Genomic DNA, 18,739 nt, shown 5'->3' on the forward strand with positions numbered 1-18,739 from the left:
AATATTTTGGCATTCAGGATTTCTTGTTTATGAACTATCAACATTTTCCATAGTTACCAGAATATATAGACAAAATACATTTCAACAAAACCCAATCTGGTATTCCAGGAAGGCAATGTAGCAAACCTGAGGCCAATCTTTATAGAAAGCCTCCAAAACTGATCCAAGGAACTGCTATCTGCAGAAATCTGACCTCTAGAGAACAAAATTCGCTTTGGGCTGTAGTAAACCACAGGCAGAAGAGACAGATGTATACATACGGAGGCGAAGGGCCACCGCATTTTTTGCAGAGCGAAGTCATGCTCCTGAAGTCCAAGAGGAGTTTTCTGATGGTGTTGGTGAGCACAAGGATATCAGCGATCTGGTTAAGGACCGGAAGGATGTCCTGCTATTGAGTGGGTGGGTGCTACTCCCGCATAAGACATTAGTGTTTGCTAATTGAAAGTATCACACAGGAGGCAAAATAGCCAGGCTGGGCTCAAAAATCAGGTATTTATCATTCAGGAAAGAGAGTCCAGTCTTCAGCGTCAATCAGAAAGGCATGTCAGGAATTGCCAGAAAAGGGTTTGAGATCAAAACAGAAAATACCTTCATGCTGCTGAGCGCCTGGTTCGTTCCTATCACTTGTGGTTCTGGCTGCCCAGTTCAAAGACTTCCAAAAAAAAAAAAAAAAATACTCAAGAGGGTGAAAAGGAGCATCTTGCATGACAGGGGAACTAAACCGAGCTGGGCTTTGATGCTGGGAAAGACAGGACTGTGGGAGAAGCAGGTAATAGATGTAGAAGAAAATTGTGAATTCTATGGAGAAGGAAGGGAGTAGGGAGCAATTGTCCATTGCTTGCCAAAACACAGAAATTGGGGGTATCTCCTGCAAAGATAATACAGAAACTGGGGGCATCTCCTGCAAAGATAATACAGAAACTGGGGGCATCTCCTGCAAAGATAATACAGAAACTGGGGGCATCTCCTGAAAAGATGAGGCTGTAGGATTTCAATGAAGCAAACGGAGATGTTTTTCAGTTGAGTAAGGCTGTGTGAGTTATACCTTTTATCTCTCGACTTACGTAGTTTAAGAGTTTATAGCCTATTTCCCCCCAGATCCCTGTTTTTCCCCCCCACACAGAGCCCCCGTCCCTGTTGCCTGGCCGCAGGGGCGATGCTGCTTTTCCCGCTCCTCGGTGCCACCAGCCCCAGCGTAAAGAGGAGCCTGTCTGAGCCCCCTTACCTGACAGCCGGCAGCATCGGCCCCACGAGGAACACCCGCGCTACCCTCACCCCCCACGCCTGACCGAGACCCTCCCCTCCCCTCCCCTCCCCTCCCCAGCCGGTCTCTCCCCGCCGCCGGCCCCTGTGCGGCGCCTTTAAGCCCCGCTGCGTGATGTCACTCCGCCCGGGAGACACCGTGCGGCGGGGCTGCCGCGGGGAGCGCGGCCCGCTGGGGACCCCTGCCCGGCGGGGACTGCGGCTCGGGGGGGACCCCCTGCCCGGCGGGACCCCCTGCCCGGCGGGGAGCGCGGCCCGCTGGGGACCCCTGCCCGGCGGGACCCCCTGCCCGGCGGGACCCCCTGCACGGCGGCGAGCGCGGCTCGGGGGGGACCCCCTGCCCGGCGGGACCCCCTGCCCGGCGGGGACTGAGGCCCGCTGGGGACCCCTGCCCGGCGGGGACTGCGGCTCGGTGGGGACCCCCTGCCCGGCGGGGACCCCCTGCCCAGCGGGACCCCCTGCACGGCGGCGAGCGCGGCCCGTCGGGGCCCCCCATCCCGGTGGGACCCCCATCCCGGTGGGACCCCCATCCCGTCGGGCACCCCCTGCCCGGCGGAACCCCCTGCCCCGCCGGCGGGACGGGCTCGGCGGAGCAGCATGGGCAGCCTCCAGCTGCAGGACTTCGCGGCGGGCTGGGTGGGCGGTAAGTGGTGCCGTGGGCTCGGGGGGAGGCAGGGAGGGGGGACAGCAGCGTGCGTGGGAATAAAACCCCCGTGTCACCTACGGTCTGTGCCTCCGCCCGGCGCGCTCGTACCAGCGGATGCGCGGTTCGCTTTGCTTTGCTTTGGCTCAGAAGTGCAGTTTAATCCCATTCCCACGGGCGGGATACTTAAAATTTCAGTGTCAGTACGTGTGATGCTGCTGTGCGCCCCGGGAGGTGGGGGGGGGCGGCTGCCAGGGCCAGAGCCAGCCCGCACGGCCCCGGCCCCCGCCGGCCCTGCCTGCCTTCCTCTCGAGGCTGGAAGCCCCGCCGGGCTCGGGGGGGAGCAGCCGGGGCTCGCAGCAGCCAACCGGGGTCCCCCAGCCGCACCCCCCCGGGAGAAGCACCGCCTGGCTTTGACCCCGACAGGCAAACGGGCTGATGGCCAGGGCGGGGTGCTGGCAGGGAGGGGTATTGATCCGAACTGCTGAAAATGCTGATCGCAGACACCGGGAAAAGAGCTCCCAGACAGAAAAGGAAACGCGAGGATCTGTTGAGGAGTCAGTAATGTAGTGTGTCTTACACAATTCGAAGGTCCCACTGGGTTTAGCAGCTGGTACAGAGCACGGCTACGCTGCCCCGCTCCCAGGATGGGCTGCAGGAGCGGCCGGGCAGAGGGGCAACCGTGGCACCGGCCACCGCAGGCCAGAGCTCTGCCCAGGCTACTGCTCGCACCAGGCTCGGGAAAGGGGTGTGAGATGGCTCACAGATCCTGACCGGCCAGACTCTTAAAAAACCCAGAACTTCTGCCAAAAGGTTATGCGAGCAGCTGATTTTTGGATCTTGGCAGCCTGCGGAGGCTGTGCAGCACGCAATCGCTCCCTCTGCCCCGCTGACCCTCTGCTATTGCCACACACCCCCGGGAATGGGACAGAACGTCCCGGGGGTGAACAGTGCTCGGTGTCAGTGGCAGCAGCCAGTTTTCATGGAACAGTGCTCGGTGTCAGTGGCAGCAGCCAGTTTTCATGGAACAGTGCTCGGTGTCAGTGGCAGCAGCCAGTTTTCATGCACAGCACTGGACCACAGGTGGTCTCTGGTTAAGGTCCAGGAGGAGAGGGGATATTTTATAAAACTTTTTTGAGTAAAGTCATAATGTGTTCACCAAGGACATGATGCTCTTTTCAGTCTTAATCCACTGCAAGCGAGAAATTTCATGTAGTCTCTAAAGCGCCTGGGGACACTGGTTTGCACGGAGACTTGCAGATGGGGCAGCAGCACAAACTACTCACCATCTCCACAAACACCCTGAAAACTGCCGGTGTTGTTTGCTATAAGCGCACAAACCCATATCCTGGCCACAGCACACGGGTTGCTCCATCCTACTGGAGAAGGGGGAAACCAAGCCATGCTCTGCCCCACCGCAGCGGCTCCTGGCAGTGAGCAGCGTGGGGAGGTGGGCAGGACAGTGTGGGGGAATAGGCCAGTTTCTCCCAGAGAACCATAGGGAATGAGGCTGGATGGGACTGCAGAGATCAATACAGAGCAGGATCCTCTTTATCTGAATCATCCCTGACAGGAATTTCTGTAAACTGCTCTTAAAACAGTGAAGGCTGGGGGTTCACAGTCCCCATCAGCAGCTGGCTCTAGGGCATCACTGTCTCAGCCAAGAGAAAGCATTTCCTCCTGTCTAACCTGAATCTCACCACTTTGAGGCTAAATATTTGCATAAGCTTACAAGAGTGCGAGTGGGGTTGTTCATGGACAGGACATACAAATCCACCGCCTCCTTCTCTTGCTTTGATGCCTTTGAGATGTAAAGCTCATGGAGTCCAGGAGAGTATTCGGGGGAAGATGCACAAGTGTTTCTGCCCAGCTTTTGCCTGTTGTCAGAGTCGGCACTGCGCTGGGCATTGCTCTGGCCCAGTATGGCTGTTCCTATGGAAATCTCTCCTCCTCCCCTATAAACCTGTCGCTTCTTGTCCCGTCACAAAAGCTTCTTCAATGTTTTGCCTAACACTTTGTTTTCATCACCAGGAGCTGCCAGCGTCATTGTGGGCCACCCCCTGGACACGATCAAGGTAAACCACTTTGAACCGTGCTCTCACGTCACCACCCAAAACCTCACCGATGGGGAGGTGGCCTCTCTCTAGATGACGCTTCAAAAGACCTTCACTTCCCCCATCAGCCCAAGGAGGAATTTAGCCTGGGTAGAAATGTTTTCATAGACTTTAGCTTTTCTTCCTCTCCAACGCTCATTTCAAATGAGAAACTGAAAGAACTGGCTGATACGTGCGAGTTCCTCTGGTGAGGATTAATCCTGAAAATTAAACCTGGCCTCACTTAATGTGTGGTTTACCCAACAGTTCTGCCAATGTTTTATTGAACTTTGCCACAGACAAGTATTCAAAGGGCAAGGGGGGAACTGTATTTGTTTTGCTGCAGGCACATTTTTACGTGTTTTCCTAGTGTTGGCAATGCTGGAAGGGCAGAGTGCTGAACCTGTTCTCCCGGGGCTGTGAGATGCAGTATTTACTACTCCTGCAAGACAATTATTTCTCAGAGGGAAGGACTTAGAGCTGTAAGAAGATATTTGGTAGCATGATGCAGACAAGCCCATGCACACACCAATACAGCCTCACCAACTGAGTTGACCATCCCTACTGATGCAGAGATACAAAGGAAGATCCTGTTCTTTTTCCTTTCTCCTTTTGCACAGTGTGATAGGCATCTCTGGCCAGCTTTCACTGCTTCAACTGCTCTGGCTCAAGCCTCGTTGCTGGAACCAGGCGGGGCCATCAGATGTGGCAGACCCAAGAGCCAGTGGGCTCTGCCCAGGGTTGCCAAGGCAATCCCCATCTCAGGCTGGCTGTCAGGGCGTCATTGCCAGGTTTGGGGGAGTTTGGCAACAAATGAGAGAGGATCCTGCTGGGAAGCATTGAGTTTCTGGATGCCAAGGAAGAGGGAGCCCATCCTTCAGTGCTTATAAAGACAACTGTCAGGCTGACCCCTCTGTTGCCCTTGGCTTTGGACATGGCCTGGGAATACTAAGTAGGCAGACTTGCTATCTTTCCAAATTTAGGGGAAGGGAAGTGGAAAGGAGAGTTTTTACACAGCACTAAGCCAGCAAAGGGGCAGCTCAGGGGCATTTGCAGCCTCCAGCAGATGGGGGTCCTTCCCCACCTGGAGGAGAGGACAAGACTGAACGGAAGGTTGGATGGGGTATGTGGTATCTGCACCACGGTTCCTATCAAGCAGGCCTCCTCCTTCAGCCGGCCCCCTCCCAGAGTTGCAGCTTCCATCAAACCCAAGCAGCTGTTTTTCCACAGCCTTGCAAAACTCTGAATAGTTTTACATTTACTCACTTTTCATCTTCCACATTGCATTCATTTCCCCAGAACTTTCTTCAGTTTCTGGGTGTCACCCAAGAGCCCTATCGTACTAATTAAAATGTAACAGGCAGGAGAAGTTTCCTGAGGAATATCCATACCGGTATCAGCGGACTTTGACAGAGATGCCAGCAGGGATTTCAGCACTGGGTGTTAACAGCTTAGCTAAGGGGCATATATGCGAGAAGCAGCTTGTGAGGACACTCAGTTGCTCTCAGTTACTCAAAAAATGTATTAACTTGAACCTCTTAATACCTGGTTAGTGTGTAAAAGAAAAAAAACCAAGCCCATGGAAGCAAAATGGAAATGTCTGGGCTAAGTGTGCAGATGAAGCCAGGACGGAACGCAGGGCTATGCACCGCGGTCACCCTGTCCTGGGCTGCCTGGGGTGCAGCCAGCCTCCCCGCCGGTCCCTCCCAGCCCCGTTACCCCGGCATGAGTCACGGTGTGCACAGGTCTGCACCCGCGGCCCGGGTCTGCCTGCATTGCACAATGTGTGCTGCATGAGCCATAGCTGGCATCTTCACGTACCAGCTTGTTTATAAGGGCTCAGTAACTATTCTGCTTTTGCTGCTGCCTTCTCTGTGGCCTCTGGCCAGGTGCAGCATGGTGCTCAGTGCTTGGTGTATGCAGAAGGCTGCACGGAGCAGCCCTGGGGCGAGGGGTGAGCACGGGTTTCAGTCCTTCTCGCTCCCCAGACGGGTCCCACAGCAGCACCCCACCGGCCAGACTCTTGCAGGGCCCTGGGAAGGGCTCTGGGCCAAATCACTGTGTCATTCAACCTGCTGTTTGCTGTCCAAAAGCTCTTCCCAGGCAGGAAGTCCAAAGGACACTCACACCTTTGGGCTTTAAATTCCCAAATAAAGTTCCTGCTTCACCTTGGTGTAAGTCGGGGCTGAGCCACGGGAGGGGACTGGGCACTTGCCTCCAGCACAGGTTGGCACTGTCCCTCCAGGCTTCATTTTGCCATTCCTACTAGCAGCGATGCTGATGGATATGACCAGAAATGCTGTCCCCGTTCCCTAAAAAACGTGTGAGTGTCTTCCTATAAAAAATGAGCTCTGGCCCCAGCCAAGATTAATTGCTGAAGCTTCACGTCCTGTGAACCAAACAGGGTTTCCATTTCCTCAGACACGTCTAAGCCCAAAAAATGCATCACTTGCTAGGATTTTTTTATTGCAAACTTGTGAGCAGCTTGAATGAAAGATGATCTAAATTGTGTGCATGTATATCATAGAATCATAGAATGGCTTGGGTTGGAAGTTCCAACCTCCCTGCCATGGGGTGGTTCCTTCCACTAGACCAGGTCGCTCAAAGCCCCATCCAACCTGGCCTTGAACCCTTCCAGGGATGGGGCATCCACAACTTCTCTGGGCAACCTGTTCCAGTGCCTCACCACCCTCATGGTGAAGAACTTCTTCCTTATATCTAATCTAAATCTACCCTCTTTCAGCCTAAAGCCATTACCCCTTGTCCTATCACTACATGCCCTTGTAAAAATTCCCTCTTCAGCTTTCCTGTAGGCCCCTTCAGGTACGGGAAGGCTGCTGTAAGGTCTCCCCGGAGCCTTCTCTTCTGCAGACTGAACAACCCCAAGTCTCTCAACCTGTCTTCATAGGAGAGGTGCTCCAGCCCTCTGATCATCTCCGTGGCCCTCCTCTGGACTCGCTTCAATAGGTCCACGTCCTTCTAATGTTGGGGGCCCCAGAGCTGGATGCAGTACTCCAGGTGGGGTCTCATGAGAGCGGAGTAGAGGGGGAGAATCAGCTCCCTCGACCTGCTGGTCATGCTTCTTTTGATGCAGCCCCAGATACGGTTGGCTTTCTGGGCTGCAAGCAGGCACTGTTGGCTCATATTGAGCTTCTTGTCAACCAACATCCCCAAGTCCTTCTCCTCAGGGCTGCTCTCAATCCATTCCCCACCCAGCCTGTATTTGTGCTTGGGATTGCCCTGACCCATGTGCAGGACCTTGCACTTGGCCTTGTTGAACTTCATGAGGTTTGCACAGGCCCACCTCTCAAGCCTGTCAAGGTCCCTCTAGATGGCATCCCTTCCCTCCAGCATGTCAACCGCACCACACAGCTTGGTGTTGTCGGCAAACTTGCCAAGGGTGTGCTCAATCCCACTGTCCATGTCGTCAACAAAGATGTTAAACAGCACTGGTCCCAATACCGACCCCTGAGGAATGCCACTCGTCACTGGTCGCCACTTGGACATCAAGCCATTGACCGCAACTCCTTGAGCGCGACTATCCAGCCAAGTCCTTATCCACCAAGTGGTCCATCCGTTAAATCCATGTCTCTCCAATTTGGAGACAAGGATGTCATGCGGGACAGTGTCCAATGCTTTGCACAAGTCCAGGTAGATGACGTCAGTTGCTCTTCCCTTATCCACCGACGCTGTAACCCCATTGTAGAAGGCCACCAAAGTTGTCAGGCACGATTTGCCCTTAGTGAAACCATGTTGGCTGTCACTGATCGCCTCCTTGTTTTCCATGTGCTTTAGCATAGTTTCCAGGAGGATCTGCTCCATGATCTTGCTGGGCACGGAGGTGACACTGACTGGCCTGTAGTTCCCCAGGTCTTCCTTTTCTCCTTTTTTAAAAGCGGGGGTTATGTTTCCCCTTTTCCAGTCAGTGGGAACTTCACCAGACTGCCACGACTTCTCAGGTATGATGGATAGTGGTTTAGCAACTTCATCTGCCAGTTGTCTCAGGACCTGCAGATGCATCTCATCAGGACCCATGGACTTGTGCACCTTCAGGTTCCTTAGACGGTCTCGAACCTGATCTTCTCCTACAGTGGGCAGTTCTTCATTCTCAGTCCCTGCCTATGCCTTCTGCGACTTGGGTGGTGTGGCTTGAGACTTGCCAGTGAAGACTGAGGCAAAAAAGTCATTGAGTACCTCAGCTTTCTCCATATCCCAGGCAACCAGGTCTCCTGTTTCCTTCCAGAGAGGGCCCACATTTTCCCTAGTCTTCCTTCTACCACCAATGTACCTATATATATATGTGAGAAGGGGAAAGCACGTTGAAGCATACAGGCTTTGTTGTGATTTATGTGCTGTTGTAGGCATCTTTTGGAAGGGGTGTAACCATTGCTTTCCAGAAACAAAATGTCTGTATCGGAAATTATGTAAAAATGTATTTTTGAGTGAAGCGTGGAGAATTTCTGAGATGGAGTTGAATTATTTTGGCTCCATTTAGTATTTCTATGTCTTAAAATCCACCTTGGATCAGAAAGGCCCTGGAAGCCTCCCAGGGGAGCTCTCCTCTCCATCCTTCAGCAACGCATCCCAACCTCCACTGAGAGTCCCCAAACGGAGGAGACCTCATGAGTCTCCGATTTCCACATAAATCAGGACCTTGCCAATGACAGCACCGCACACCAGCAGTCTGCTGCGAGCGCTGTGCCGGACCAGGGTAGCTGGTCTGGACTCGAGAGGAATTTGACAGTCATCGATTCCAGATGTTCCAGAAAGTTTCAGACCTCTGAGGTCCCGTTTAGCCCTGCTTCTGGCAAAGTTCAAGGGGGGTGGATGCATATATCTTATTTTATTGCTCTGTTTTCTTTACAACTAAGGAAGGGTTCGCTCTCAAAGCAAAGTACACATTGTTTACATAGCATGAGCTTTCACTGGGCTGGAAGCATGGGATTTTAATCACATTTCATGAATGTCTTTTGCAGACTCGTTTGCAAGCTGGACAAGGATATGGAAATACACTCAACTGTGTTCTCACTGTTTACAGAAATGAGTCTGTAAGTACTTTATCTTGCTTAAAATGCGCTGGTAGAAAATGCAAATAGATAAATACATAAAGCAATTATACAAAATCACTGTTCACACCAGCAGTTATATGAAAACCAATAAAGTTGGTGCAATTGAGACTGCAAATTCCTACAGCCTTCTCTTGCTAACTCTAAGGTAACTCTCTTGGTTACTCCTATAGGGAAAAGAGAAATTGCTGGCAGGGAGTGATAAATGACATTGCCCATGTCTCTGCATGGGTCAGGGTGTTACATCCACAGTAGCTCTTTTGCCTGTACCTGCTGGCAAAGCTCTACCACAGGTACTTTGCTGACTTTGGTGATGCCAGGACAGAAGCTGGCCATAAGAGGGACTTTTACATGGGTTCCTGTGCTTCCAGCATATCCTGTATTCTGCACAATCTTTACAAGTCTTTAGCAGTATGAATTAATTTTCATTTGCTCAGCATGTGCGAACAGTTGGTTCCAGGAGACATCTGGTACTTGGATTTGCATTTCTGGCCTGATAGACAAGTTGGGGTTTACTCTGCTCAGTCCCATTCGCCCTCTTAACTCCTGCTCCCTTCCCCGGGTAGGTGGCTGGCTTCTTCAAAGGCATGTCCTTCCCGCTGGCCAGCATTGCTGTCTACAGCTCCGTGGTGTTTGGCGTCTTCAGCAACACCCAACGGCTCCTCAGCCAGCTCCGCCACGGAGACCCATCCCGCGCGCCAGTGCTCGTCGACGTGGCTCTGGCCAGCATGGTGACAGGGTTCATCTCCGTGGGCATCGGCACTCCTGTGGACCTGGTAAAGATAAGGCTACAGATGCAAATGGAGCCGTACATCGAAGGTAGGAAGCAAGAGTTTCTTTTTCCTTTCTCTGCTTGTCCTCAGCGTTTACCGAGAGTTTTAGGACAACTTTGCTTCAAGGTCCATCCCTCTGCTCTCTTGTGCTGCCACAGTTGAGTTAAAGGAGGTGAAGTGCTTCCTTCTGCCTCAGGATGGACCCCTTCTGCTCAGCTCGAGGGGAGGGTTTTTATCAATGACATTGATCAGATCTCTGCTGGCATTTCCAGATGATTGGGATCTATAATAAACACAGGGGCAGGTCTGCTCAGGACCAGGAGTCATGGGAGCTGCCTTCCCCACACGGCCGTGGGGCAGGAACAGCGAGTCCCCGGGCTGTCGGGTGCTGGCAGGATGGCAGTGGGCAGCTGTGAGCTCTCCAGAAGCTGCAGGCTAAAGGAGCCGCTTCTGCTCGAGACGGCGGCTGAATTTCATCACGGGCTGCCATCACGGAGCAAACCCTGCCAGAGCACATGCACAGCCGAAGGAAGAGACGGTGCAGCTTCAGAGCTGAACAGCTTGGATTTCAGCAGCTTCATGAACATCTTTCTCATGATTACAGCTGGGGTGTTTAACTGGGAAATATTGACATTTTTGTATTGCTTTGATCAAACAATATTATGCCCATTTTTAAAAGCCTCCATGCAGCTTAGCAATCTAATGCCCTTTCCAAAAGCAACTTGGTCTACGTGGGAAGGGCCAGACTCTGAAGATATCAAGGCTTTCAAAGATGCAGCTTGGCACCAGATGTGGTTAAAAGCCATGAAAATTGGGCACATAGCCTTAAACACATTTGGAAATCTCACTGGGCACATACCTATTGGGAAGCACGCAATGCATCTAAGAAAAATCTGTCCTGAAGTGTCTAAATGGCTTTTAAAAATGGATCTAAGTCCTCTTTCTAAAAACTTTTTTTTCCCGTGCTACATATTGATCCCAGCAAAAGAAAAGGAATGGCAGTTTTTTATGTTCGACGGCGGTAGGCTTTTCAGAGGAGTTCTGTAGCAATATATCTGTTATAATGGTTGTATCTTTTTTTTTTCAGCAAACGTTAAACTAAAGCCCAAAGTTCCTGGATTTCCCGTGTACCGAGGCCCAATTCACTGCTTTAGGACAGTCCTACAGAAAGAGGGGATAGCAGGAATATACCGAGGCGTGGGAGCAATGCTTCTGAGGGATGTTCCTGGCTACTGCCTTTATTTCATCCCTTACACATTTTTGTGTGGATGGGTTACCCCTGACGGATGCATTTCCCCTGATCCCTCCTCCATCTGGCTGGCAGGGGGTGTAGCAGGTAAGCACCCTTTTTTCCCACAACACTGGCAAAACAAGGGCAGGAAGGTTCCCGGGGGTGGCTCAGGGGTCACCACATCCTCCTGGTCACCAGGAGAGGACATGGGGCTGAACGACCTTCCTCCCCCAGGGCCAGGTCCCCTGGCACCGTGACGTGACAAACTTTATGGAAGTCGTGTTATCAGACCTTCATCGGGCTCAATGTCATCGAGAAGGAAAAGAGTCAGCACCTTCATCTCCCTGGATGTCTCATGGCAGCCCGCGTATCACATTGCCAGTGACACACGGCAGCCAAGATGCCTCCAGAAGAGGACTTCAACCTGTTGGCTGCCCACCAGGAGGGTGTGCACCCTACCCACACGCAGCAGAAGCAGAGTTAACATTACTGATCTTTTTTTCCTGTGTACACCCACCAGTAAGGCTGTCCTCCACCACGTTTACATGTGTACGGTCACCCCTACACCCGCTCCCCGTTTCTTGGCCATTTCTAAATTGCAGACCCCTAAATGCAGATCAACCCTTAGCTCAGGTAATGATTACAAAACAACCTCTCCCTTTCTTCTGCAAACAAACAGAGCCCTGGCCCATCTGGACAGCTTCTCTAGTATGTCCCAACACTCATGTAGGTCCAAACAAACTCTTGTTTGTCCAACTGGACCACGTATTGCCATCACATGCTGACCTTTTCCGAGAGGCAAAACACGCCACCCGGCTGCAGGCTAATCAACGTAAACAGACAGTTTCTTTATAGGAATGATGATGTATCTCAGCTGCATGGAGCCTTATCCTGGTTGTATGAGATGGACCAGCCTCTGAAATTTGCTTTCTCAGCTCAAACTTTGCTTTTCAACAGTACTATCTGAGGACTCCAGTTTTTCTGAAATTGCCCCAAGCGGCAGCTCCCTGCAGGTCGGGCTCTTCCCGCGGCATGTCCACGTGCCACCAGAAGCACGGCAGAAGATGCATTTGCACCTTGGGAAGTACCTCCTGGACTGCCTGCATTTGATTACCAGTGTAACCTCCAAAATCTCAATGATTCTTCCAGAAACAGGGAACTTTGCTCCCAGAAACACCGTTCCTGTGCCTGAGCAGGGAGAATGCCCTGAAATGAAAATCCCATGAATATGATGTGGTAGATGAGAGGTGAATTTCTGAGTTCACTGACCTGCAGCCAAGGAAATACAGAGAAGAAATTGTTCAAATACTTCTGCATTTTTTCTAGGAGCCATTTCCTGGGGGACTGCTACTCCAATGGATGTTGTGAAAAGTCGACTTCAGGCAGATGGAGTTTATTTAAACAAGTACAAAGGGACCCTTGACTGTATCTTGCAGAGCTACCAGAACGAGGGCTTAAAAGTAAGTGGTATTTGAAGTAAAATCTGGGTATTAGGCATTTAATTTTCAATTGGGAAATAGAATGGCTGTTGCAAACCTATGTGCAGGGTGGAGAGACAGCTAAAGCCAGTTACTGCTAAATTATAATAATGACAGCAGGTAATTATAGTGCAGATTCTTTCTAAATCATAATAGTGAGAGTAATAATGCGCCTTACAGCAATGAAAAACTGAATGACTGGGGGTCACGGTCTGCTGGTGCAATTAACTTAAAATGACACTTCATGTCAGTGCATTTAATTGCGGATATGATCTGACTTCTCATAAATCAGAGGTAAAAAATCTTGACTCTGTGATTGCTTCTACAAAATCCAGAGGTCAAATGTTTCCCATTGACACCGAAGTCAATGGGAACTGATGCCAGTGGGACCGTGCTGGCACCCAAGGTGCATTTGGTCACCTCGGGTGATGCTTTGGTGGAACTGATGCTGCGGTTTGCGCTGCCCACCCTCATTTTGCACCAAGACAGAGTAGAGTAGATTGAAAATGCTCTTAAATCAGAATTGCTTTGGCTTCAAACGTGAAGAAGGGATGCATGCCAAAAACCCCTTATCTCCTTTTTCTGACTTTATTAGTGTAATAAAAGTTGTTTGTTCTACCTGCAAACTTTGCTTCAGTTAAATGTGAATGGCAGAGAACCAGGGTTTGCAGCTTTATTGCACTGCCAAGGCACGGTTACAAGAAAAGACATCTTCTGATATTGAAATAAATCTGTATTTAAGTTGTCATCAAAACATCACGTGGGCTCTTTAGCTCCAAAGTGTTAATTTTCACGTTCTGAGGGAAAATCAACAAGTTACAAAAAGAAAAACAACCTGCAAAATCACAAGTCAGTGTGATTTAAATATTTGCCAACATGCCACTATGTTATGCCAGCCATCACGGCAGCCTGCAGTCCGGTTGGATTTTTGCTGTTGAGTAAAGAAAGTCACAGTCATATGAAGCACAGGCACCTGGAGAGATGCTGAAGACCATGCTTGGATGGTCAGAGGAGGGTTAGGGTTCCCCGGGCTCTACGCAGGCTACCTGCCCTGCACGTTCAGTTTGCCATGCAGTAAAACACAGGGTGGCTGAAAAGGGAATTGCCATGTGTGTTCCCTTCTCTCTCCATCCTCATCCTCACCCCCTACCCTCCTTGTCCTGCCTGAATATTAACAACTAATTCAGGCACTTAGGTTTTTTTGTCTCAGCTGCTTGCAGTTTTTCTGCTTTCACACCTGGCACCCAGAACAAAGCCGGCAATAAGATTAAGTAACAGTTGATGATAAGACTATATCCTTCTTTCGTAAGGAAAATCTTTTTATTTGTTGGGAGATACAGGACTGATAAACGGCAAACCCAGCTCTGGGTGTTTTCATTCTGGGACAAAGGAACAGCATTCGCAGAGCTGAAAATAATTGCCTGGTGTACACAAAAAAAATGTAAACATAGCCCTCTTCTTTCTCCATAGTGAGGTGTGTTCATTCTGATGAGAAAAACTTACGCCTTTGGGCTTTTCTTCATAAATCCTCAGTATTATTAAAGTTGGCTCTCTTGTGTTACTTTATGGATACTGCAAAAATTTGAATTTCCTCCCAGAAAACTCTATCTTTCCTAGCAAAATAAAACACCCCAATAAATCAAGTAATATCCTAAATATCCCAATACTGCAATTTCACATTGCAAACTCTATACTAAACAATGTGAAGATGTTTTGATTCCGTCTTGTACAAGTCAGCACCATGCACTGGATTTATTGGGATACAAGGTAAGAGTCGTGTTCAGCAGAGCTCAGTATTTCAGGGAAAATACTGGTTAGACACTTAAATCTATGGGCTTCTGGTCTTGCAGCCAGGATCTTCCATGCTTTCTTACAGTAGCTGTGGGAGCTTTACCTTTGTAAAGCTTTGCTGATGTTACTTTTCGTGTCTATTCTGAATGTCTGGTGTTTAGATTAGTGACCACAGTGCTCAGCCTGGAGTGATTTGGTGAGAAACAGGCCAGCAGAGATACTCCCTGCAATCATCATTCCGTGAATAGCCTCACCCCAGAGTGGTTTGCGCACACCCTTGCACATATCGGGCAGTAGTGTTTGTAGCGAGGGGGGTTTTTGAAGGGAGACAAGCCAATGCCGGGAGCGACAAGGGCCCCTTCTCCACTTTCCAGAAAGCGCTTTACTGTTCAAGCACTTAAAAGCCACAGGGCCTTTCACTCTTGTAAGTGCCAGCATTTTTTTCAAAAAATATATATTGAGCAGAATGGGGAAGTCTGGCTGTATAAATTCATATTTATTATCTTAATGAAAGAAAACGCTGGGATATGTATGGGCACCAAAGCTTGACCTTAGGAACCCACATGTGACAATATCAGCTTTTATCGAATATTTTTCCCAAAGCTGGTGGCAAGAGTTAGTTCTCAGCAAGGTACAGAGTAAGTCGAGTTTTCTGCTGATTGAGAAATTGTTTCTATGCTCAAAGGTGAAACACACAGAACAGTCCACGTAGCACAGTGCTAGGCTGGCTCACAGCCACACTGCTGCCTCTCCGCTTCCCAAACATCTTCTGCACCCATAGACCCAGCCCCGGGAGTCAGAGCATTTGCTGCATTGCATGAAAGCAACAGCCTTCTTGTACCCTGGGGTTTGCATGATCCCCGCACACTTATGTATGCAAAGGGAAGGAGGGGCTGTGGCTAGGTAGGACAACACTGGAAGACATTTTAGATTTCTTGCTTTCTGCTCTACACCGGTGGCATGAGGCCATTTTTTACCCTTTACCTCTTGTAGTTCTTGCTGGCAGATAGAGAGGTGGGTCCGTAGGGATCATGGAGCACAATGATACCAAACCAGTGACTCTTGGCATTGCGTTTCCGTTCTCCAGCACAGACTTCAGCAAAGACCAGCAGTGACAGCGTATCTCCTGAGCAAACCAAGATTTGGTTCTTCAGAATCCCACCATGACTTCATTCAATGTTTTCTTCTTCTTCTTAAAATAGCCAGTATATTCCTATGCTCTAACCTTTCTCCATCCCCAACAGGTCTTTTTTAGGGGCATGGCGGTCAATGCAGTGCGAGGATTCCCAATGAGTTCAGCCATGTTTCTTGGCTATGAACTTTCCCTCAAAGCAATGAAAAGAGACCAAACTGAGACCAATCCTTAACTTCCAGGTCAGCACATAAAGACCCTCTAGCTTTATTAAAAATAGAGAATTAATCTTTGAAACAAATGGAGTTGCAATTGTGTAGACCCTCTGAAAGTCAGATAACTTACATGGGTACCTACATCCAAATAGTCAAACACTTCACAAATTTGGGTCTGTGGGATGTGCCGATGGATTCTGGTTTAATTCCAGATCTCCTGGAATTTCATTACAATCCATTCTGATTGTTGTGATTGTTTTGATGAGTGTGAATCAGAAAAGAAAATCTGAAAGCAGAATAATCTCTAACATTTTCTAAGTTTTGAAATATCATTCTCACTAAACTCCCTGCACAATATCCTTTCCTCCTTTGATCCATCCACACACACCTGAAATTAAGCCCTTTCAAAGTGTCTTGACTATCAACTCACAGTTTTACTTTTTCCCTCATAAACCTAGGGTTGCATAAAGGAGCAGCATCAGAAATATCTGACTACAGAAACTTTTTTAGCAGTTAAATAGTCAAGATTACTCTCGGCAGTCTGCTGTTTTCTGCAGTACATTATAAAGCTCCTTCTTTCTTATTTCAAAAGTGTTGCCAAGAAGACCTGAAAGTCTCCTGCTTTCCTGAGCCAAATCAGCAGTGTGGTGTCGGTGAGGGCTCAACCGCTCTGACCGAAGACTCCCGTCCTGCACCTACGGCATCTGCTTTCTCTTCTGCCACGGACTTAGTCCCTGGAGGACTCCGAAAACTGCACCAATTTAATCAAATCCAAAGACTATTTTCTTATCAAATCTTTCACTCTGCTGTCTAAGAGCACCTTAATAATTCCCATTTTGATGTTGGACTTTTTCACTGATGACATTTTTCCCGATGACATTTTTCCCATGAGCTGAGAGAACAACTTACTTCCCTTACCCACATGCGTGAGATATACCCGACACCAGCCCACCCAACATCAGCCGAGGGAGCGTCTTTCGTACAAGACTGCATATAACACTCGTCTTTTTTGTGAACAAGGAAAGGGAGAGGTGTGATGGGTGCACAGGTACTTTGCGTATAGGAAGGTCTGGATTCCCACCAAATCCTACCTTTCTTTCAGGATCAAAGAAATGGATGACTCCACCTCTATGAATGAATACTCATGTTTTACATCACAGAACTCTCCAGTTTGCCACGATTCGGGCAAGATTATAACGAAAAGATGTGAAGGGCTTCAACAACTTCAGTTTCTTATCCAAGATATAAATTAAATTGGGAAACAGGAGGATGTTAAATTCAGAGACTAAGCTGCTCTTTTTCTTCAGAAAACAATAAAAGAAGTCCGCATTTCATACAGATGGCTGCCTATTAATTTACCTAACTTGCTTTGTGTAGCCCTCCAAGGACCTGCCAGAGGTATCTCGTTAGACCATCTGATTTCCCCGACGTGACAGACCAGCTTGCCAACTGGCAAACCACTGCAGCCTTGAGGGACCACCAGCAAAGGAGGTCTCTTTAAAAGATGCAGAGTTTATCCCAAACTGTTCTCTGAAATACAGGGGCCAACTTCAGACCTCCAGCTCTTTGCTGCAATCCCACTGAGACAAATGGAGCAGACCCAGGTCTCTCTTTGGTCTACCTCAGCCTCAACCTCAGAAATGATTATTTCTGTTTATGCTGTTAAATATCTCCATGCTTTATTTTCTAAGCATGGAGCTTCTGATGCCAAAAACCAAGAAGAACCAGCTCTGCTGGGAGAAGAGGACTCTGGTGGCACTGGCAGGAGAGGCTGAGGGGTAACAGCCTCGCACGCAGGGACATGCAGCATGGGGGAACAGCCTGGGACAACACTGTCCTTTGGGAAATGTATGGTTCCCCCATCTTCCTCCGGAGAAGAAGAGCTCTGAGGACAAAGCCCAGCAATGGCAGTTTTAGCAGATGTACTTGTAAAGGTTTCTGAAGGCAACCTGGAGCAGCTGTCCAGCTTTCCTCCAAAAAAGGAGGGGAAGGAAAGAGAACCTCCTACATCCTCTTCCCTGGATGAATAGAAGAATTGGTGACAAGACTTGAAGACCTCAGCAGATAGTGCCTAAAACCTCGGGTCTGGAGCAGTACTCAGAAATGGGGTCCCCAATCTTTGGCTCCTATTTGCTGGGGCCTGAATTAAAAACAGAAGTGTGGCTTCCCCCAAAATCAGCCTTAAAAAGTAGGAGAAGCAGCTGGTGTTGCTTCATCTCAGGACTTGCAGGCGAGAAGGCTCACAGTGCCTTTGATCTTGGCAAGAACAGAGGGAACTATTTTTGATAAACAATAAAATTGATGAGCCTTCACACAAGTATTTGTTGCTGGCTGCATTTAAGGATTCATCCTTTCCATGTTACCTATTTTAATGCATATACATAAAACATGTTCTCTAGATGCGCAATATCATATGTCTCCAGGGATAACAGTCGGGGAGACTGGTTTTTCAGTGTGAAAAAATGTGTTGCTTATCTGCCTGCATTATGTAAAATGGACCATGAATTAATTAAACTGATGAGGTTTGCAACGAGCTGTGTATCTGAATGATCCTGCCCTCACGGTGCCCAGGTTTGGTGTGTTCAGTGCCCCCCTGAGCATAAAGCCCTGAGAACCATGTTGGAGTCGCATGGTGATTTTTTCCCGATATTCTTCATCCAATTAAACCAATTTTGAGACTGATTCCCCAGATTTACTCTTGTGTAACACACACCTGCCAGAAGGAGCTGTCAAGGAGAGCTGTGGACTATCTGGTGTTGAAAGGGAGCAGAGGACAGAAAGCTTTTAATATAAAAATAAGCAAAGCAAGAGAGAAATGAATAGAAGGCTTTGGCCACATGATGGCATCCTCGCCCGTGGCACAGCACGGCCCTGTGCCGCTCGCTGCACCGCTTTTGAGCTGCCAGGCAATCTCTTTCTGCCTTGCTCCCTTCAACCCCGAGCCCAGGTTTGCTGCCACGCCAGCACACGCTCCCTTCCCAACAGGCAGCCCCACGCCGGGCAGCGTGCAGGTGATTTTGGGGTGACCCTGCTCTGCCAATGGCTTCCCTAGCC

General features: G+C 49.4%; 1 protein-coding gene across 2 annotated transcripts; it reads left to right on the forward strand.

Annotated features, from left to right (window-relative positions):
* Nucleotides 1–1,860: 1,860 nt before the first annotated feature.
* Nucleotides 1,861–16,525, forward strand: SLC25A48 (solute carrier family 25 member 48). 2 transcript variants are annotated; one of them, XM_059825396.1, is made up of 7 exons: nt 1,861–1,906; nt 3,938–3,981; nt 8,976–9,047; nt 9,632–9,884; nt 10,926–11,174; nt 12,396–12,529; nt 16,278–16,525. In XM_059825396.1, the coding sequence occupies exons 1-7, from the start codon at nt 1,861–1,863 to the stop codon at nt 16,497–16,499; spliced, it is 1,020 nt and encodes a 339-aa protein (XP_059681379.1). In that variant the 3' UTR covers nt 16,500–16,525. The 2 variants fall into 2 exon arrangements, with proteins under 2 accessions (XP_059681379.1, XP_059681380.1); XM_059825397.1 differs by lacking the exon at nt 16,278–16,525 and adding an exon at nt 15,583–15,705.
* Nucleotides 16,526–18,739: the final 2,214 nt, after the last annotated feature.

Source organism: Gavia stellata, chromosome 16, assembly GCF_030936135.1.
Source record: "Gavia stellata isolate bGavSte3 chromosome 16, bGavSte3.hap2, whole genome shotgun sequence".
Lineage (NCBI taxonomy): Eukaryota > Metazoa > Chordata > Aves > Gaviiformes > Gaviidae > Gavia > Gavia stellata.

What these genes read in the sequence shown, in the direction of transcription:
- SLC25A48 (XM_059825396.1), top strand. Translation starts at nt 1,861, where the DNA reads ATGGGCAGCCTCCAGCTGCAGGACTTCGCGGCGGGCTGGGTGGGCG. An exon ending in ACCCCCTGGACACGATCAAG is followed by an intron (nt 3,982 to 8,975) that starts GTAAACCACTTT and finishes TGTCTTTTGCAG; the next exon opens with ACTCGTTTGCAAGCTGGACA. An exon ending in ACCAGAACGAGGGCTTAAAA is followed by an intron (nt 12,530 to 16,277) that starts GTAAGTGGTATT and finishes TTATTTCAAAAG; the next exon opens with TGTTGCCAAGAAGACCTGAA.